Raw genomic sequence first — 19,326 nt, forward strand, 5'->3', positions numbered from 1 at the left:
ATACACTGGAGTTGCTTTCCAAGATGACATTGAATGTTCCCGGGTGGCCGAGTTACAGTTTTTACTTAAAATCTGCTTGGAAATCTAATGGCAAGACATGAAAATGGCAGTCTAGCAATGATCAACAATCAACTTGACAGCGCTTGAAGAATTTTATAAAGAATAAAATGTGCAAATATTGTACATTGAAGAATTTTATAAAGAATAAAATGTGCAAATATTGTACAATCCAGGTGTGGAAAGCTCTTGGAGAGTTACCCAGAAAGACTCACAGCTGTAATCGCTGCCCATGGTGCTTCTACAAAGTATTGACTCATATCCTAACTGTAGGTAGTGAGTGTAAGGCTGGTCAACATGAGTCTGGGACTCAGGGGTGTGAATACTAATGTAAATGGGATGTATTTCGTTTTCAATACATTTGCAAAAATGTATAAAATGTTTCGCTTTGTCACGATGGGGTATTGTGTGTAGATGGGTTAGATAAAGAAAAAAATATTGAATCCAAATGGCGTTCCGTAGCAGAGACCCAAACGGCGTTCCGTAGAGACCCAAACGGCGTTCCGTAGAGACCCAAACGGCGTTCCGTAGCAGAGACCCAAACGGCGTTCCGTAGCAGAGACCCAAACGGCGTTCCGTAGCAGAGACCCAAACGGCGTTCCGTAGCAGAGACCCAAACGGCGTTCCGTAGCAGAGACCCAAACGGCGTTCCGTAGCAGAGACCCAAACGGCGTTCCGTAGCAGAGACCCAAACGGCGTTCCGTAGCAGAGACCCAAACGGCGTTCCGTAGCAGAGACCCAAACGGCGTTCCGTAGCAGAGACCCAAACGGCGTTCCGTAGCAGAGACCCAAACGGCGTTCCGTAGCAGAGACCCAAACGGCGTTCCGTAGCAGAGACCCAAACGGCGTTCCATAGAGACCCAAACGGCGTTCCGTAGCAGAGACCCAAACGGCCCAAACGGCGTTCCATAGAGACCCAAACGGCTTTCCGTAGCAGAGACCCAAACGGCGTTCCGTAGCAAAGACCCAAACGGCGTTCCGTAGCAGAGATCCAAACGGCGTTCCGTAGCAGAGACCCAAACGGCGTTCCATAGCAGAGACCCAAACGGCGTTCCATAGCAGAGACCCAAACGGCCCAAACGGCGTTCCATAGCAGAGACCCAAACAACCCAAACGGCGTTCCGTAGCAGAGACCCAAACGGCGTTCCGTAGCAGAGACCCAAACAACCCAAACGGCGTTCCGTAGCAGAGACCCAAACGGCGTTCCGTAGCAGAGACCCAAACGGCGTTCCGTAGCAGAGACCCAAACGGCGTTCCATAGCAGAGACCCAAACAGCCCAAACGGCGTTCCGTAGCAGAGACCCAAACGGCGTTCCGTAGCAGAGACCCAAACGGCGTTCCGTAACAGAGACCCAAACGGCGTTCCGTAACAGAGACCCAAACGGCGTTCCGTAACAGAGACCCAAACGGCGTTCCGTAACAGAGACCCAAACGGCGTTCCGTAACAGAGACCCAAACGGCGTTCCGTAACAGAGACCCAAACGGCGTTCCGTAACAGAGACCCAAACGGCGTTCCGTAACAGAGACCCAAACGGCGTTCCGTAACAGAGGCCCAAACGGCGTTCCATAGCAGAGACCCAAACGGCGTTCCATAGCAGAGACCCAAACAGCCCAAACGGCGTTCCGTAGCAGAGACCCAAACGGCGTTCCGTAGCAGAGACCCAAACGGCGTTCCGTAGCAGAGACCCAAACGGCGTTCCGTAGCAGAGACCCAAACGGCGTTCCGTAGCAGAGACCCAAACGGCGTTCCGTAGCAGAGACCCAAACGGCGTTCCGTAGCAGAGACCCAAACGGCGTTCCGTAGCAGACCCAAACGGCGTTCCGTAGCAAAGACCCAAACGGCGTTCCGTAGCAGACCCAAACGGCGTTCCATAGAGACCCAAACGGCGTTCCATAGCAGAGACCCAAACGGCGTTCCGTAGCAGAGACCCAAACGGCGTTCCGTAGCAGAGACCCAAACGGCGTTCCGTAGCAGAGACCCAAACGGCGTTCCATAGCAGAGGCCCAAACGGCGTTCCGTAGCAGAGACCCAAACGGCCCTAACGGCGTTCCGTAGCAGAGATCCAAACGGCGTTCCATAGCAGAGATCCAAACGGCCCAAACGGCGTTCCATAGCAGAGACCCAAACGGCGTTCCGTAGCAGAGACCCAAACGGCGTTCCATAGCAGAGACCCAAACGGCGTTCCATAGCAGAGACCCAAACGGCGTTCCATAGCAGAGACCCAAACGGCGTTCCATAGCAGAGACCCAAACGGCGTTCCGTAGCAGAGACCCAAACGGCGTTCCGTAGCAGAGGCCCAAACGGCGTTCCATAGCAGAGACCCAAACGGCGTTCCGTAGCAGAGACCCAAACGGCGTTCCGTAGCAGAGACCCAAACGGCGTTCCGTAGCAGAGACCCAAACGGCCCAAACGGCGTTCCGTAGCAGAGACCCAAACGGCGTTCCGTAGCAGAGGCCCAAACGGCGTTCCGTAGCAGAGGCCCAAACGGCGTTCCGTAGCAGAGACCCAAACGGCGTTCCGTAGCAGAGACCCAAACGGCGTTCCGTAGCAGAGACCCAAACGGCGTTCCGTAGCAGAGACCCAAACGGCGTTCCGTAGCAGAGACCCAAACGGGGTTCCGTAGCAGAGACCCAAACGGCGTTCCGTAGCAGACACAAACGGCGTTCCGTAGCAGAGACCCAAACGGCGTTCCATAGCAAAGACCCAAACGGCGTTCCATAGAGACCCAAACGGCGTTCCGTAGCAGAGACCCAAACGGCATTAAAATGTGCAGTTTTCACACAACACAATGCCACAGATGTCTCAAGTTGAGGGAGAGTGCAATTGGCACTTTGACCGCAGGAATGTCCACCAGAGCTGTTGCCAGAGAATTTAACGTTAATTTCTCTGCCATAAGCCGCCTCCAAATTCCTTTTGGGTGGGCCTATGCTCTCCCAAGGCTGTGCCCCTGCCCAGTCATATGAAATACATAGATTAGGGATGAAGTTATTTCAATTGACTGATATGAACTGTAACGGCGTAAAATCTTTGCATGTTGAGTTTATATTTTAGTTCAGTAAATACAGTACCAGTCCAAAGTTATGACACACCTAATCATTCCAGGGTTGTTCTTTATTTTTTACTATTTTCTACATTGTAGAATAGTGAAGACATCAAAACTATGAAACACACACACACACACACACACACACACACACACACACACACACACACACACACACACACACATATATATTAGAACCTTTATTTAACTAGGCAAGTCAGTTAAGAACAAATTCTTATTTACAATGACTGCCTACCCCGGGCAAAACCCGGAAGACTCTGGGCCAATTGTGCGCCGCCCTATGGGACCCCCAATCACAGCCGGATGTGATACAACCCGGATTCGAACCAGGTACTATAGTGACGCCTCTTGCACTGAGATTCAGTGCCTTAGACCGCAGCGCCACTCGGGAGCCTGAGTGGGGGCATCGGGAAAAGCATTGTACGACATCTTCAGTTTCTTGGCAATTTCTCGCATGGAAAAGTCATAATTTCTCAGAACAAGAACAGACTGACGAGTTTCAAATGCTGATGCTCCAGATACCAGATACTCAACCAGTCTAACGAAGGACAGTGTTATTGTTTCTTTAATCAGAACAGTTTCCAGCTGTGCTAACATAATTACAAAAGGGTTTTCTAATGATCAATTTGCCTTTTAAAATGATCAACTTGGATTAGCAAACACAACGTGCCATTGGAACACAGGAGTGATGGTTGCTGATAATGGGCCTCTGTACACCTATGTAGATATTCCATTTAAAAAAAATCAGCCGTTTCCAGCTACAATAGTCATTTACAACATTAACAATGTCTGCACTGTATTTCTGACCAATTTTATGTTATTTTAATGGACAAAGAAATTTGCTTTTCATTCAAAAACAAGGACATTTCTAAGTGACCCCAAACTTTAATACAGTAGTGTACATTGTATTGATTAAAAGTAATGTGTGTTTAAAGATAGATAACCATATATGTACAAGCAAGTCGCTACATCCGCAATAAGCTAAACATGTGTATGTGACCAATAAAATGATATTTGTAGTGTAAGTGTACATACCATGTAATGACACTCAGGCTTGAAGCGGTACAGGAGTTGCAGTATTCTCATGTACAGTCTCTGTACTGCATCTGGCTACAATGAGGACAACAACATTGTATTACACTACCAACATTGGCAGCTACAAATAAATGATCACTTTTATATGAGTCATGTACACAATACAGCCTCTGTGTGTGTGTGTGTGTGTTATGGGTCTGTGTGTGTGTTATGGGTCTGTGTGTGTGTTATGGGTCTGTGTGTGTGTTATGGGTCTGTGTGTGTGTGTGTGTGTGTGTTATGGGTCTGTGTGTGTGTGTGTGTGTGTGTGTGTGTGTTATCGGTCATGCTAATTTATAACGTGTATTACCTTCGGGCTCGGGGCCAGGTCGTTCTTAGTGAAATGTTTTGCCTCCTGCCCGGTAAGGACCTCCGTGCGGAAAAAGGTAACAATGGCGTCCACCTTATACACTGGGAAAGTGTTCTCCGTCATGGTTCCTAGGGGGAAACTGAATCAACAAGCAATTCAAATTCAGATCAATGTTTTCACTTGGGTATTTGGTTACGGTACACTTCCATTATTCATATCTGTACATTTGAACTTGTTATCTGCTTTAACGGTAATTAGCTAACGTTAACTATTCACTATTTAACGTTAGCCCAGACAGCTAACTTGGCTACCTCGCTTGCTTTGTCTGACACATAATCGTTGTAAATGTTTAAAGCTAGATTATTCAAACAGTGATTCTTAGTATAACGACTTTGCAGTGAATAGTTTGATTACCTGATATTGTGTTGTGTTGTTGACGACGGAGCGAACAAGTAGCTAACTACTTCACGTCAGGTATTTTGATTTTTGGCGCTTTCGCGGTAACTTCCGTGTTTTTCTTATTCGTCTGTTGATTATTGGTGAGCGACAGCGCCACCGCATGGTTTGGGGTCGTCACTGGTTTAAACAGCGACAAAGTCATAAACCATGCCCATTTCTACAGTTTCTCTTCTTAAAATCTCATTTTCAACCTAACCTTAACCACACTGCAAACACTTGGTGGCAGGTAGCCTAGTGGTTAGAGCATTGGGCCAGTAACCAAAAGGTTGCTGGATAAAATCCTGAGCTGACAAGATAAAAATCTATTGTTCTGCCCCTGAACAAGGCAGTTAACCCACTGTACCCTGGTAGGCTGTCATTGTAAATAAGAATTTGTTCTTAACTGACTTGCCTAGTTAAAATAAATTAGCCTAACCTTAAATGATGATCAAAAACCATTTCAGTTTTCATGAATTTTTAAGACTTTTTGTAAAGTTACCGATAAAACTCATTTAGAACACGCAGTCCCAATCTACATCTGGTTAGCTAGCTGCCGCAGAGAACTCCACATGTCAGGTGGAGTTACAAGCAGAAAGGTAAACAAAGTCTACTTATAAAGACGGAAAAGCTGGGTTACATGTAGCATAGTCAGTGTATGGAGAAGTCAGGGCTAGCCAGCCAGACACTTCAGAGGACATGGGCTCCTTGGCCTGGGCCACGTTGGGTATGTTTTTATATTCTGGAATGTTCAGTTGAACGGAAACGGTGCTGTACTGAATGACGAGTTGGAAAACGGGGAGGGGTTGTGAAACGCTGTCAGCATGGCCAATGTAGCCTAGTGGTTAGAGGGCCAGTAACCGAAAGGTTTCCATCTAGCAAAGAGGAATCGGCCCAGAAGTGTCCCTCTTCCGTGGGACCGGAACTGATTGAATCAGCCAGGAATCGGGTGTCGGACTCGGCCCGGAATCAAAATGAATGACTGCCCAGAATCGGCCCAAGTACATCGGCCGTTTCCGCCTACCGGAATTCAGCCGACTTTGGCGACATCTTAAAGAATCCCCCCAGAAGCGGCCCTATGAAAATGTAAATAAATGTATTAGAGGTCGACCGATTAATCGGAATGGCCAATTAATTAGGGCCGATTTCAAGTTTTCATAACAATCGGTAATCGGTATTTTTGGACACCGATATGCCGATTTTTATATAAATATATTTTTATATACCTTTATTTAACTAAGCAAGTCAGTTAAGAACACATTCTTATTTTCAATGACGGCCTAGGAACGGTGGGTTAACTGCCTTGTTCAGGGCAGAACGACAGATTTTTACCTTGTCAGTTCGGGGATTCGTTTTTGAAACCTTCCGGTTACTAGTCCAATGCTCTAACCACCTGCCTTACATTGCACTCCACAAGGAGCCTGCGTGGCAGGCTGACTACCTGTTACGCGAGGGCAGTAAGAAGCCAAATCAAATCAAATCAAATGTATTTATATAGCCCTTCGTACATCAGCTGATATTCTCAAAGTGCTGTACAGAAACCCAGCCTAAAACCCCAAACAGCAAGCAAAGCATGTGAAAGAAGCACGGTGGCTAGGAAAAACTCCCTAGGAAAAACTCCCTAGAAAGGCCAAAAACCTAGGAAGAAACCTAGAGAGGAACCAGTCCTCTTCTGGCTGTGCAGGGTGGATATTATAACAGAACATAGTCAAGATAAGTTGCCAAGATAAGTTGCTAGCTAGCATTAAACTTATCTTATAAAAAACAATCAATCTTAACATAATCACTAGTTTATCTAGCGTGTCCTGCGTTGCATATAATCGATGCGGTGCCTGTTAATTTATCATTGAATCACAGCCTACTTCGCCAAACGGGTGGTGATTTAACAAGCGCATTGCGAAAAAAGCACTGTCGTTGCACCAATGTACCTAACCATAAACACCAACGCCTTTCTTTAAAATCAATACACAAGTATATATTTTTAAACCTACATATTTAGTTAATATTGCCTGCTAACATGAATTTCTTATAACTAGGGAAATTGTGTCACTTCTCTTGCGTTCCGTGCAAGCATAGTCAGGGTATATGCAGCAGTTTGGGACACCAGGCTCGTTGCGAACTGTGTGAAGTCCATTTTTTCCTAACAAAGGCCGTATTTAATAATGACATAACATTGAAGGTTGTGCAATGTAACAGCAATATTTAGACTTAGGGATGCCATCCGTTAGATAAAATATGGAACGGTTCCGTATTTCACTGAAAGAATAAACGTTTTGTTTTCGAAATGATAGTTTCCTGATTCGACCATTTCGCTACACTCGCAATAACATCTGCTAACCATGTGTATGTGACCAATAACATCTGATAACCATGTGTATGTGACCAATAACATCTGCTAACCATGTGTATGTGACCAATAACATCTGCTAACCATGTGTATGTGACCAATAACATCTGCTAACCATGTGTATGTGACCAATAACATCTGCTAACCATGTGTATGTGACCAATATCATCTGCTAACCATGTGACCAATAACATCTGCTAACCATGTGACCAATAACATCTGCTAACCATGTGACCAATAACATCTGCTAACCATGTGACCAATAACATCTGCTAACCATGTGACCAATAACATCTGCTAACCATGTGACCAATAACATCTGCTAACCATGTGTATGGACCAATAACATCTGTTAACCATGTGTATGGACCAATAACATCTGCTAACCATGTGTATGGACCAATAACATCTGCTAACCATGTGTATGGACCAATAACATCTGCTGACCATGTGACCAATAACATCTGCTAACCATGTGACCAATAACATCTGCTAACCATGTGTATGGACCAATAACATCTGCTAACCATGTGTATGTGACCAATAACATCTGCTAACCATGTGTATGGACCAATAACATCTGCTAACCATGTGACCAATAACATCTGCTAACCATGTGACCAATAACATCTGCTAACCATGTGTATGGACCAATAACATCTGCTAACCATGTGTATGTGACCAATAACATCTGCTAACCATGTGTATGGACCAATAACATCTGCTAACCATGTGACCAATAACATCTGCTAACCATGTGACCAATAACATCTGCTAACCATGTGTATGGACCAATAACATCTGCTAACCATGTGTATGTGACCAATAACATCTGCTAACCATGTGTATGGACCAATAACATCTGCTAACCATGTGTATGGACCAATAACATCTGCTAACCATGTGACCAATAACATCTGCTAACCATGTGACCAATAACATCTGCTAACCATGTGACCAATAACATCTGCTAACCATGTGACCAATAACATCTGCTAACCATGTGTATGGACCAATAACATCTGCTAACCATGTGACCAATAACATCTGCTAACCATGTGACCAATAACATCTGCTAACCATGTGTATGGACCAATAACATCTGCTAACCATGTGACCAATAACATCTGCTAACCTTGTGTATGGACCAATAACATCTGCTAACCATGTGACCAATAACATCTGCTGACCATGTGTATGGACCAATAACATCTGCTAACCATGTGACCAATAACATCTGCTAGACATGTGTATGGACCAATAACATCTGCTAACCATGTGACCAATAACATCTGCTGACCATGTGTATGGACCAATAACATCTGCTAACCATGTGACCAATAACATCTGCTAACCATGTGTATGGACCAATAACATCTGCTAACCATGTGTATGTGACCAATAACATCTGCTAACCATGTGTATGTACCAATAACATCTGCTAACCATGTGTATGGACCAATAACATCTGCTAACCATGTGACCAATAACATCTGCTAACCATGTGTATGGACCAATAACATCTGCTAACCATGTGACCAATAACATCTGCTAACCATGTGTATGGACCAATAACATCTGCTGACCATGTGACCAATAACATCTGCTAACCATGTGACCAATAACATCTGCTAACCATGTGTATGGACCAATAACATCTGTTAACCATGTGACCAATAAAACTTGATTTGAAATGTTAGGCGTTCCTGAGAAAAGGACAGCCAAATAGGCCTACCAATAAACATGTATCCATTAGCTAAAGTTAAACTATGCCCTGGCACCATAGAAAGCCTATCAAAGGTTTGATACTTCGGCACTACAGACAGGGATCGGTAGTCTACTTTGTGAGTGGCTGTCTGGCTAACACATTTGATTAATAAATTGGGGGTGAACGCCGACCTTGCAGGAGAGAAACTGCGTTACACCAGTGTCCTGAAGACGACCTTGTCGGTGGTCTGGGTATGTGGCGGAAGGGATGACATGACATGGACGTTGTGCTCCTTCCTCGAGTTGAGGAGCTCCATGTTGAAGACGTGGCTGCTGTCAGTCAAAATCAAATCAAATTTTATTTGTCACATGCGCCGAATACAACCTTACAGAGAAAGCTTACTTACAAGCCCTTAACCAACAATGCAGTTTTAAGAAAAATAAGTTTTGAGTTAAAAATAATTAAAGAGCAACAGTAAAATAGCAGTAGCGAGGCTACATACAGGGGGTACCGGTACAAAGTCAATGTATGGGGGCACAGGTTAGTCGAGGTCATATGTTAATGTAGGAGTTAAAGTGACTATGCATAGATAATAAACAGAGAGTAGAGGCAGCGTAAAAGTGTGCGTGTGGGGGGCTCTTGAGCAAGGCACTTAACCCTAATTGTAGGGAGAAAGCTATTTTTACCAGAAGCCTGCCAGCTCCTGGAGGTACATGTCCTGACTCTGCTCTGTCAGAGCACCTCTCATTTTCTCCTCACTCCACTGATTGTGTTTCATCCATTTTCTTTTTTTACTGTACATGGCGTGACGGTTTAACAAGGCTCCTTCCAACAGATACATGCAGTATAAACAACAGAGGCCTAGTATGGGGAGCCGACTTAATGTAACTGTTTGAAAAGCAGAGCAGAGCCGTGTGCAGAAGCAGCGCCCATGTGGAGGGGAGAAGCACAAGGACCGTGTGCAAACCGCGTGTGGCGCAGAGGAGAGACCGAAAACAACCAGGCGCAGTCTGAGGTGAGTGGCTGTAATAAAGGACAACAATATAACCTGTGGAAGATATGTTTAAATACTTCACATGTGTCGTAAAGATTCGCACTCTGTCTAAAGTACGACCGAAATGTAAATAAATGCACGACGAGCTGTTGTGATTCCTTGGCTAGCTAGCTAACGTTAAATACATTTTGCAGAATTTAATTATTTATTTTTTCCAGATCCAGACTTTGTCTCGAGGAAAAAAAATCAGCAAATGTATTGAACTCACAATTGGAAATGATTTTTATAAAACGCATATCGTCTTTGTTTTGGTGTTGTTTACCAAGTTAGCCACCGTAGACAGATACGGTGGTATCGAAGACTACACGGTTTCTAAACCCCGCGAAACATCGCGAGACTTCCGGCCGAGCAGGCCGGGATTTGAGAAGTCTCAGGTTCACTTCTCAACATTTCCCCAAATATAAAGGCACAACCTGGATTGAACATGTTAATACTCCAACCGCGTGAAAGTGACAAACTGACACGTTTTCATTTTTAATTAAAAACAACTTTATATAAGAGTGCATTTCTGATTTGACGGTTTGCACATGCGTAGTTCGACGTGGGAATGAGCGTAGCGACGTCGCCTATTTATTAAATTATTTATTGCAACAATATTACCCATCAATACAGGGACATTTCTGTGAATACAATGACCTTTTTTAAAATAATATAACACAAGGCAAACCCCTCGCCCCACCAAAAAAAGATTAATTTAGGACATCATTAATATGTAACAAGGCAATGAGACATTAACGGACATTCAGAGACACGACTTATAATTTTTCAAACTTTTTAAGTTTCACAAGTTTCACAAGTTTGAGGGATTTAGAAAATTGTAACAGTTCAATAAAATAAAAAACTGCAAAATAAGGAATTTTTCCACTCCATTTACATTTGTGAATATAATATTTGGCCAAGAGAAGAATAATGTTAATTGTTATGATCATGATTACAAGGATAAGCAAAATGCCATTTAACATCATCAAAGATAAACATAGGTAATCCTGGAGATTTCATAAACAACCATTCATGAATTTCAATCCATAGTTTATACTAGAATGGCGGCATGAAAAAAACAACAACTAGATTCTGAATCAGAGGAACAAAAAACACAAGGCATTTTGTCAAAATTGAATCTTTTGTGCAAGAAATCATTAACAGGGTAGATGGTAGAAAACATTTAAAAATGTGTTTCTTTAACTTTTGGGATAACTGGACAAGTAAGGAAAAAGATAAGTCACTTTTGACCATCATGGGCTGGTCACTTCCATAGGATATACAGAATTATAATCACCAAAAATGACTTCATTAACTGCCAATCGTATCCACTTATTGTTGCTTTTTTTTATCCAAAAGATTCAAGTCATTACTTTGTAAACTAGGAAAAGTGGGAACAACCTCATAAAATAACAACGTGTTCTTAATAAGTCCATGTAAAGGAAGTGGAATTCCTTTGCAAACCTTCATATATTCTCTACAGTAATATTAACCTGACATTTACCAATGAACTCATCAAACGGCAAAAACTCCCCAGTGTTGTCTACCAAATCACATAGACAATGAATACCTTTGTCAAACCAAAGGCCTTTGAAAATGGATTCCCTATTAATTTTAATAACTATATTATTCCAAATCAATGTTTTGTGGGAGGGGAATTGGGCTTGAATATCATTTTCCAGAAAAATAACATTTTCTGGTGAAACTTACACAAATTCACAGGTAATTTTAGAGGGTCAAAATCAAATTTCATTAGGAATTCAAGTCCACCAAGTTTATTAAACAGACTGTTAGGGATATCATATCACATAGAGGTAGGATTAGACAGACATCATTTCAACCATTTAATTCTAAAAGCACCTACTAACGACTCAAAATCAATAGCCTGTAAACCTCCACGATCATAGTCTTTCACTAATTGTGATTTCCGAATATAATGCGTTTTATTCCTCCAAACAAATCTAAATAACAGAATTTACTTTTTTTATGTTATTAGAAGAAAGAAAACAGGGACTGACTTGGGTAAATTATTCTAGATAAACCATCTGTCTTGGACAAAAGAATACAACCCAAAATTGAGATATCAATGAAACTCTCATGGAATTAATCCTATTTTTTTTTATGTTTAAAGATTCTCTATCTGAAACGTTTTTAGTGATAACACTTCCTAAATATTTAACTTCCTTTTTAACAGGTATGGAGGGAATGTTGACGGAGTATGACATCGCCTAGTTACAGTGGTTGTCAACTGATTTTGCCTGGGGACCCAAATTTGACAATGACAATTAAGTCGCGACCCAATATTATGGACTATTGATTCCATTTTGTAATGTCATATTGCAGCTGTCTTCTTGGGCACGCTTCACTTCAAATCAAATGTTATTTGTCACATACACATAGTTAGCAGATGTTATTGTGAGTGTAGTGAAATGCTTGTGCTTCTAGTTCCGACAGTGCAGTAATAACGAACAAGTAATATCTAACAATTTCACAACAACAACAACCTAATACACACATCTAAAAGGGGTGAATGAGAATGTCCATATAAGTATATGGATGAGTGATGGCCGAGCGGCATAGGCAAGGTGCAATATATAAAATAACTATATACATGTGGTATGAGTAATGTGAGATATGTAAACATTATTAAAGTGTCATTACTTAGAGTTGCATTGTATAAAGTGACTAGTGATCCATTTATTAAAGTGCCCAGTGATTGGGTCTCAGTGTAGGCAGCAGCCTCTCTGAGTTAGTGATGGCTGTTTAACAGTCTGATGGCCTTGAGATAGAAGCTGTTTTTCAGTCTCTCGGTCCCAGCTTTGATGCACCTGTACTGATCTCACCTTCTGGATGGTAGCGGGGTGAACAGGAAGTGGCTCGGGTGGTTGCTGTCCTTGATGATCTTTTTGGCCTTCCTGTGACATCGGGTGCTGTAGGTGTCCTGGAGGGCCGGTAGTTTGCCCCCGGTGATGCGTTGAGGTTAACAGGTTTTTTCAGTGTGTCGCCGTGCGCTTTGTTGATCAGATTCTGAATCTTGAAATCAGCATTGGGAAACATGTCAATCCTCCCGTTAGAAACATGATTTGCCCAAAGAGTAAGCTTCATCTTGAAGGAATCCACTTTGTCCATCTGTTCAAATCGATTGTGCCCCGGTCCCTTTCTTTGGCACATTGAGCTAATTCAGATGATCAAAAATAACCGCCGGGTAGGCAACCTTCGCGAGCCATTCCTCACAATCCAAATGTTCAGTCAGAGGTGACTTGTTTGCCACGTTTCTTTCAGAAATCTCAGCTTGAAGCTCAAAAAAGCGACGATTCATCAAGCTGCAGTGCGTAATGTCCATTTGCACTGATGCGCTCTGATGTCTGGCGCGTTGTCCTCTGACATGTCCTGGATTCTCCTCCTCATGGTGTCAAGGATAAGGGTATGATGGTTTTAAGTTTGTTGGTGGCTGACTCTCCCAACATTTCTGTGCACATATCAATCGCAGAAGGGAGTATGAGATCCTCTGAGCTGGTGTGGGCTTTTTTGCACTTAGCAATGCGCTGGGCAACAAGGCGTGATGCGCAAAGTGCCTTTTCTTGTACCGTTCAGTCGTTCTTCAATGCATCTTGTGAGGCCTCCAGATATTGACATTTTATTTTAAAGTCAGCTGTCTTTGTGGCTTGGTGTCCAGATGCCTTTTCCTTTTGGAGGGTTTCATGCTCTCATTGGCTAACAGCTCATTCCATAGGATGCACAGCGGTCTACACTCACCCTGCCTGTCTTCTATATATGTAAAACCATATTTGATGAAGTCGGGGTGGTATTTTCTCTTCTTGACAGGGACCGGGTTGTCTGCCTTGTTGACATTGGAAGCAGCAGTAGATAAAGAGGAAGCTGCACCTTTTAAAAAAAAACTGGTCCATGATTTTAATCTGACAGCTAGCCTACATGTGCAATGTTGCAGAACGACATTTTTTACTGGATCAGTGTGTGTGTTTAGAAATCTGTCATTTCATTGGATCAGTGTTTGTGTGTGTGTGGGGCGAGAACGTTATTGTATTGGTCAGTGTGGATGTGCCAACCCTCTGAAACTAGCTAGCCATTTCGCTCTGCACGTGTAAAGTCAGCAACAATAAGCGGTGCGACGGTATCCTTTCAAAATAAAAGTTTAGGTGCAGCGGTTACCTTTCAAAATAATATGATTATTTTTTATATATTCCTGCGACCCCTTAAAATCCTCCCGCAACCCCCAAGTTGAGAATCACTGGCCTAGTATGATTGGGGATTTACAGTGCATTCGGAAAGTATTCAGACTCCTTGAATTCTTCCACATTTTGTTCCGTTACAGCCTTATTTAAAAAATGTCTAGTCTACACAATACTCCATAATGACAAAGCAAAAACATGTTTTTAGACATGTTTGCTAATTTCTTCAAAATAAAAACGGAAATATCACATTTACATAAGTATTCAGACCCTTTAGTCAGGACTTTGTTGAAGCACCTTTGGCAGCGATTACAGCCTCGAGTCTTCTTGGGTATGACGCTACAAGCTTGGCACACCTGTATTTGGGGAGTTTCTCCCATTCTTCTCTGCAGATCCTCTCAAGCTCTGTCAGGTTGGATGGGGAGCGTCGCTGCTCAGCTATTTTCAGGTCTCTCCAGAGTAGAGGTTGACCGATTATGATTTTTCAACACCAATTCCGGTTATTGGAGGACCAAAAAAAAGCCAATACCGATTAATCGGCTGATTTTTACATATATAATTTGTAATAATGACAATTACAACAATACTGAATGAACACTTATTTTAACTTAATATAATACATAAATAAAATCAATTTAGTCTCAAATAAATAATGAAACATGTTCAATTTGTTTTAAATAATGCAAAAACAGTGTTGGAGAAGAAAGTAAAAGTGCAATATGAGCCATGTAAAAAAGCAAACGTTTAAGTTCCTTGCTCAGAACATGAGAACATATGAAAGCTGGTGGTTCCTTTTAACATGAGTCTTCAATATTCCCAGTAAAGAAGTTTTAGGTTGTAGTTATTTTAGGAATTATGATGCGTCGACTATTTCTCTATACCATTTGTATTTCATATACCTTTGACTATTGGATGTTCTTAACTGTGTCCTTGGGGACCTTCAATGCTGCAGAAATGTTTTGGTACCCTTCCCCATATCTGTGCCTCGACACAATCCTGTCTCGAAGCTCTATGGGAAAATCCTTCGACCTCATGGCTTGGTTTTTGCTCTGTCATGCACAGTCAACTGTGGGACCTTGTATAGACAGGTGTGTGAGCCTTTCAAAATCATGTCCAATCAATTGAATTTACCACAGGTGGACTCCAATCAAGTTGTAGAAACATCTCAAGGATGATCAATGGAAACAGGATGCACCTGAGCTCAATTTACAGTCTCATAGCAAAGGGTCTGAATACTTATGGAAATAAGGTATTACTGTTTTCTTTCACTTTGTCATTATGGGGCATTGTGTGTAGATTGAGGAAAAACATTTTATTTAATACATTCTATAGTAAGGCTGTAACGTAACAATGTGGGAAAAGGGGAAGGGGTGTGTGTGTGTGTGTGTGTGTGTGTGTGTGTGTGTGTGTGTGTGTGTGTGTGTGTGTGTGTGTGTGTGTGTGTGTGTGTGTGTGTGTGTACAGTACCAGTCAAAAGTTTGGACACACCTACTCATTCAAAAGTTTCTTTATTTTTACTATTTTCTACATTGTAGAATAATAGTGAAGACTTCAAAACTATGAAATAACACAATGGAATCATGTAGTAACCAAAAAAGTGTTAAACAAATCAAAATATATTTGATGTTTGAGATTCTTCAAAGTAGCCACCCTTTGCCTTGATGACAGCTTTGCACACTCTTGGCATTCTCTCAACCAGATTCTCAAATCATATACATTTATTTTAATGCATTCAATATTATTTTTCCAGTCTTCCACAAATGTGGACTGTCCCGAGCTCACTGGCGTGGGAAACTCTGAGGGCCCAGAATATTTTATACAATGTTGCAAGTTTGTGGCTACACATGGCCTGTCTGGAAATGTGATTTATAGGATATTTAGTTTTACCAGGATGTTTTCTACCTGCAGGCTGCAATGTTATTTTTTGGAGGGCTTTATGTAGGCTATTTTTACGTAGTTGGCAACGGCAATAGAAGTTACCTTTTTAGGTTTGTTTGTTTTCATTTAGATTTTGATAGAATTTTGAAGAAATAAAGACGTTATAATAAATTAAACAGTTTCATGAAAATTTGCATATGAAAACCATAACTGGCACGCAGATCGGTAGAAATGGTAAGATAAAGTGGCATTCTACGTGAGAAAGGTTGACGACTCCTAGAGTAATGGCAGAATCAGCGAAAGCCAGCAGGAGCGGGAGGAGAATGGTTGGGTCAGGTTAAAGGTTTTCTCTTCTCCTTATCTAGATCTCTGGCACCCTCTTGAGGCATCAAACCTTAAGCTTAAAGCATCAAACCAGCTCAATGCACATAGGGTGTGTCTATATATGAAAAAATTACTCATTGAAATATTTAGAGAAATCAATTGGTCGAAGAACAAATGACTTTTGGTCTACCAAGATTTTGTTTAATCGAGGGACAGCCCTAGACTGTCTGGCTGTATTAGGGCTGACTGTATGTGTTTAATCGGGGACAGCCCTAGACTGTCTGGCTGTATTAGGGCTGACTGTATGTGTTTAATCGGGGACAGCCCTAGACTGTCTGGCTGTATTAGGGCTGACTGTATGTGTTTAATCGGGGACAGCCCTAGACTGTCTGGCTGTATTAGGGATGACTGTATGTGTTTAATCGAGGACAGCCCTAGACTGTCTGGCTATATTAGGGCTGACTGTATGTGTTTAATCGGGGACAGCCCTAGACTGTCTGGCTATATTAGGGCTGACTGTATGTGTTTAATCGGGGACAGCCCTAGACTGTCTGGCTATATTAGGGCTGACTGTATGTGTTTAATCGGGGACAGCCCTAGACTGTCTGGCTATATTAGGGCTGACTGTATGTGTTTAATCGGGGACAGCCCTAGACTGTCTGGCTGTATTAGGGCTGACTGTGTATCGGGGACAGCCCTAGACTGTCTGGCTGTATTAGGGCTGGTGTAATCGGGGACAGCCCTAACTGTCTGGCTGTATTAGGGCTGACTGTATGTGTTTAATCGGGGACAGCCCTAGACTGTCTGGCTATATTAGGGATGACTGTATTTGTTTAATCGGGGACAGCCCTAGACTGTCTGGCTATATTAGGGCTGACTGTATGTGTCTGTCTCTCTTCTCAGGTTGTAGGAACTAGTGGAGATGAGTAGTAATGAGTGTTTTGGATGCGGACGTACCGGCCACTGGATCAAGAACTGTCCGAATGCCGGGCGGGGACGAGGCAAGGGCCGCGGGAGGGGGGAAAGGTACTGACTACATTACAGGGTAGTGATCAATAGACGGGGAAAGGTACTGACTACATTACAGGGTAGTGATCAATAGATGGGGAAAGGTAAGGTACTGACTACATTACAGGGTAGTGATCAATAGACGGGGAAAGGTAAGGTACTGACTACATTACAGGGTAGTGATCAATAGATGGGGAAAGGTACTGACTACATTACAGGGTAGTGATCAATAGATGGGGTAAGGTAAGGTACTGACTACATTACAGGGTAGTGATCAATAGACGGGGAAAGGTAAGGTACTGACTACATTACAGGGTAGTGATCAATAGATGGGGAAAGGTACTGACTACATTACAGGGTAGTGATCAATAGATGGGGTAAGGTAAGGTACTGACTACATTACAGGGTAGTGATCAATAGACGGGGAAAGGTAAGGTACTGACTACATTACAGGGTAGTGATCAATAGACGGGGTAAGGTACTGACTACATTACAGGGTAGTGATCAATAGATGGGGAAAGGTACTGACTACATTACAGGGTAGTGATCAATAGACGGGGAAAGGTAAGGTACTGACTACATTACAGGGTAGTGATCAATAGATGGGGAAAGGTACTGACTACATTACAGGGTAGTGATCAATAGATGGGGTAAGGTACTGACTACATTACAGGGTAGTGATCAATAGACGGTGAAAGGTAAGGTACTGACTACATTACAGGGTAGTGATCAATAGATGGGGAAAGGTAAGGTACTGACTACATTACAGGGTAGTGATCAATAGATGGGGAAAGGTAAGGTACTGACTACATTACAGGGTAGTGATCAATAGATGGGGAAAGGTACTGACTACATTACAGGGTAGTGATCAATAGACGGGGAAAGGTACTGACTACATTACAGGGTAGTGATCAATAGATGGGGAAAGGTAAGGTACTGACTACATTACAGGGTAGTGATCAATAGATGGGGAAAGGTACTGACTACATTACAGGGTAGTGATCAATAGATGGGGAAAGGTACTGACTACATTACAGGGTAGTGATCAATAGATGGGGAAAGGTAAGGTACTGACTACATTACAGGGTAGTGATCAATAGATGGGGAAAGGTAAGGTACTGACTACATTACAGGGTAGTGATCAATAGATGGGGAAAGGTACTGACTACATTACAGGGTAGTGATCAATAGATGGGGTAAGGTAAGGTACTGACTACATTACAGGGTAGTGATCAATAGACGGGGAAAGGTAAGGTACTGACTACATTACAGGGTAGTGATCAATAGACGGGGTAAGGTACTGACTACATTACAGGGTAGTGATCAATAGATGGGGAAAGGTACTGACTACATTACAGGGTAGTGATCAATAGATGGGGTAAGGTACTGACTACATTACAGGGTAGTGATCAATAGACGGTGAAAGGTAAGGTACTGACTACATTACAGGGTAGTGATCAATCGATGGGGAAAGGTAAGGTACTGACTACATTACAGGGTAGTGATCAATAGATGGGGAAAGGTAAGGTACTGACTACATTACAGGGTAGTGATCAATAGATGGGGAAAGGTACTGACTACATTACAGGGTAGTGATCAATAGACGGGGAAAGGTACTGACTACATTACAGGGTAGTGATCAATAGATGGGGAAAGGTAAGGTACTGACTACATTACAGGGTAGTGATCAATAGATGGGGAAAGGTACTGACTACATTACAGGGTAGTGATCAATAGACGGGGTAATGTACTGACTACATTACAGGGTAGTGATCAATAGACGGGGTAAGGTACTGACTACATTACAGGGTAGTGATCAATAGACGGGGAAAGGTACTGACTACATTACAGGGTAGTGATCAATAGACGGGGTAAGGTACTGACTACATTACAGGGT

At 42.7% G+C, this 19,326-nt stretch overlaps 2 protein-coding genes across 4 annotated transcripts in view; one reads left to right on the forward strand and one right to left on the reverse strand.

Annotated features, from left to right (window-relative positions):
- nuf2 (UF2 component of NDC80 kinetochore complex) overlaps positions 1-5,196 on the reverse strand; it is a 37,254-nt gene extending 32,058 nt beyond the window's left edge. The window contains exons 1-3 of the mRNA XM_045692005.1: positions 4,921-5,196; positions 4,507-4,645; positions 4,158-4,232 (exon numbers count right to left, since the gene is read on the reverse strand). Of these exons, the coding sequence (XP_045547961.1) occupies positions 4,158-4,232; positions 4,507-4,629 (198 nt within the window). The 5' untranslated portion in view covers positions 4,630-4,645; positions 4,921-5,196. The remainder of the gene's footprint in view (positions 1-4,157; positions 4,233-4,506; positions 4,646-4,920) is intronic.
- A 4,513-nt stretch (positions 5,197-9,709) lies between these two features.
- The window catches only part of LOC106566283 (CCHC-type zinc finger nucleic acid binding protein), a 41,684-nt gene continuing 32,067 nt past the window's right edge, over positions 9,710-19,326 (forward strand). The window contains exons 1-2 of one of the 3 annotated variants that reach the window (XM_045692006.1): positions 9,710-10,011; positions 17,325-17,447. In XM_045692006.1, the coding sequence (XP_045547962.1) occupies positions 17,344-17,447 (104 nt within the window). In that variant the 5' untranslated portion in view covers positions 9,710-10,011; positions 17,325-17,343. Of the gene's footprint in view, positions 10,012-15,437; positions 15,469-17,324; positions 17,448-19,326 lie in introns of those variants that run through there. The other 2 variants (XM_014134171.2, XM_014134172.2) reach the window with 2 other exon arrangements.

Source organism: Salmo salar, chromosome ssa12 (assembly GCF_905237065.1).
Source record: "Salmo salar chromosome ssa12, Ssal_v3.1, whole genome shotgun sequence".
In the NCBI taxonomy this organism is placed as follows: domain Eukaryota; kingdom Metazoa; phylum Chordata; class Actinopteri; order Salmoniformes; family Salmonidae; genus Salmo; species Salmo salar.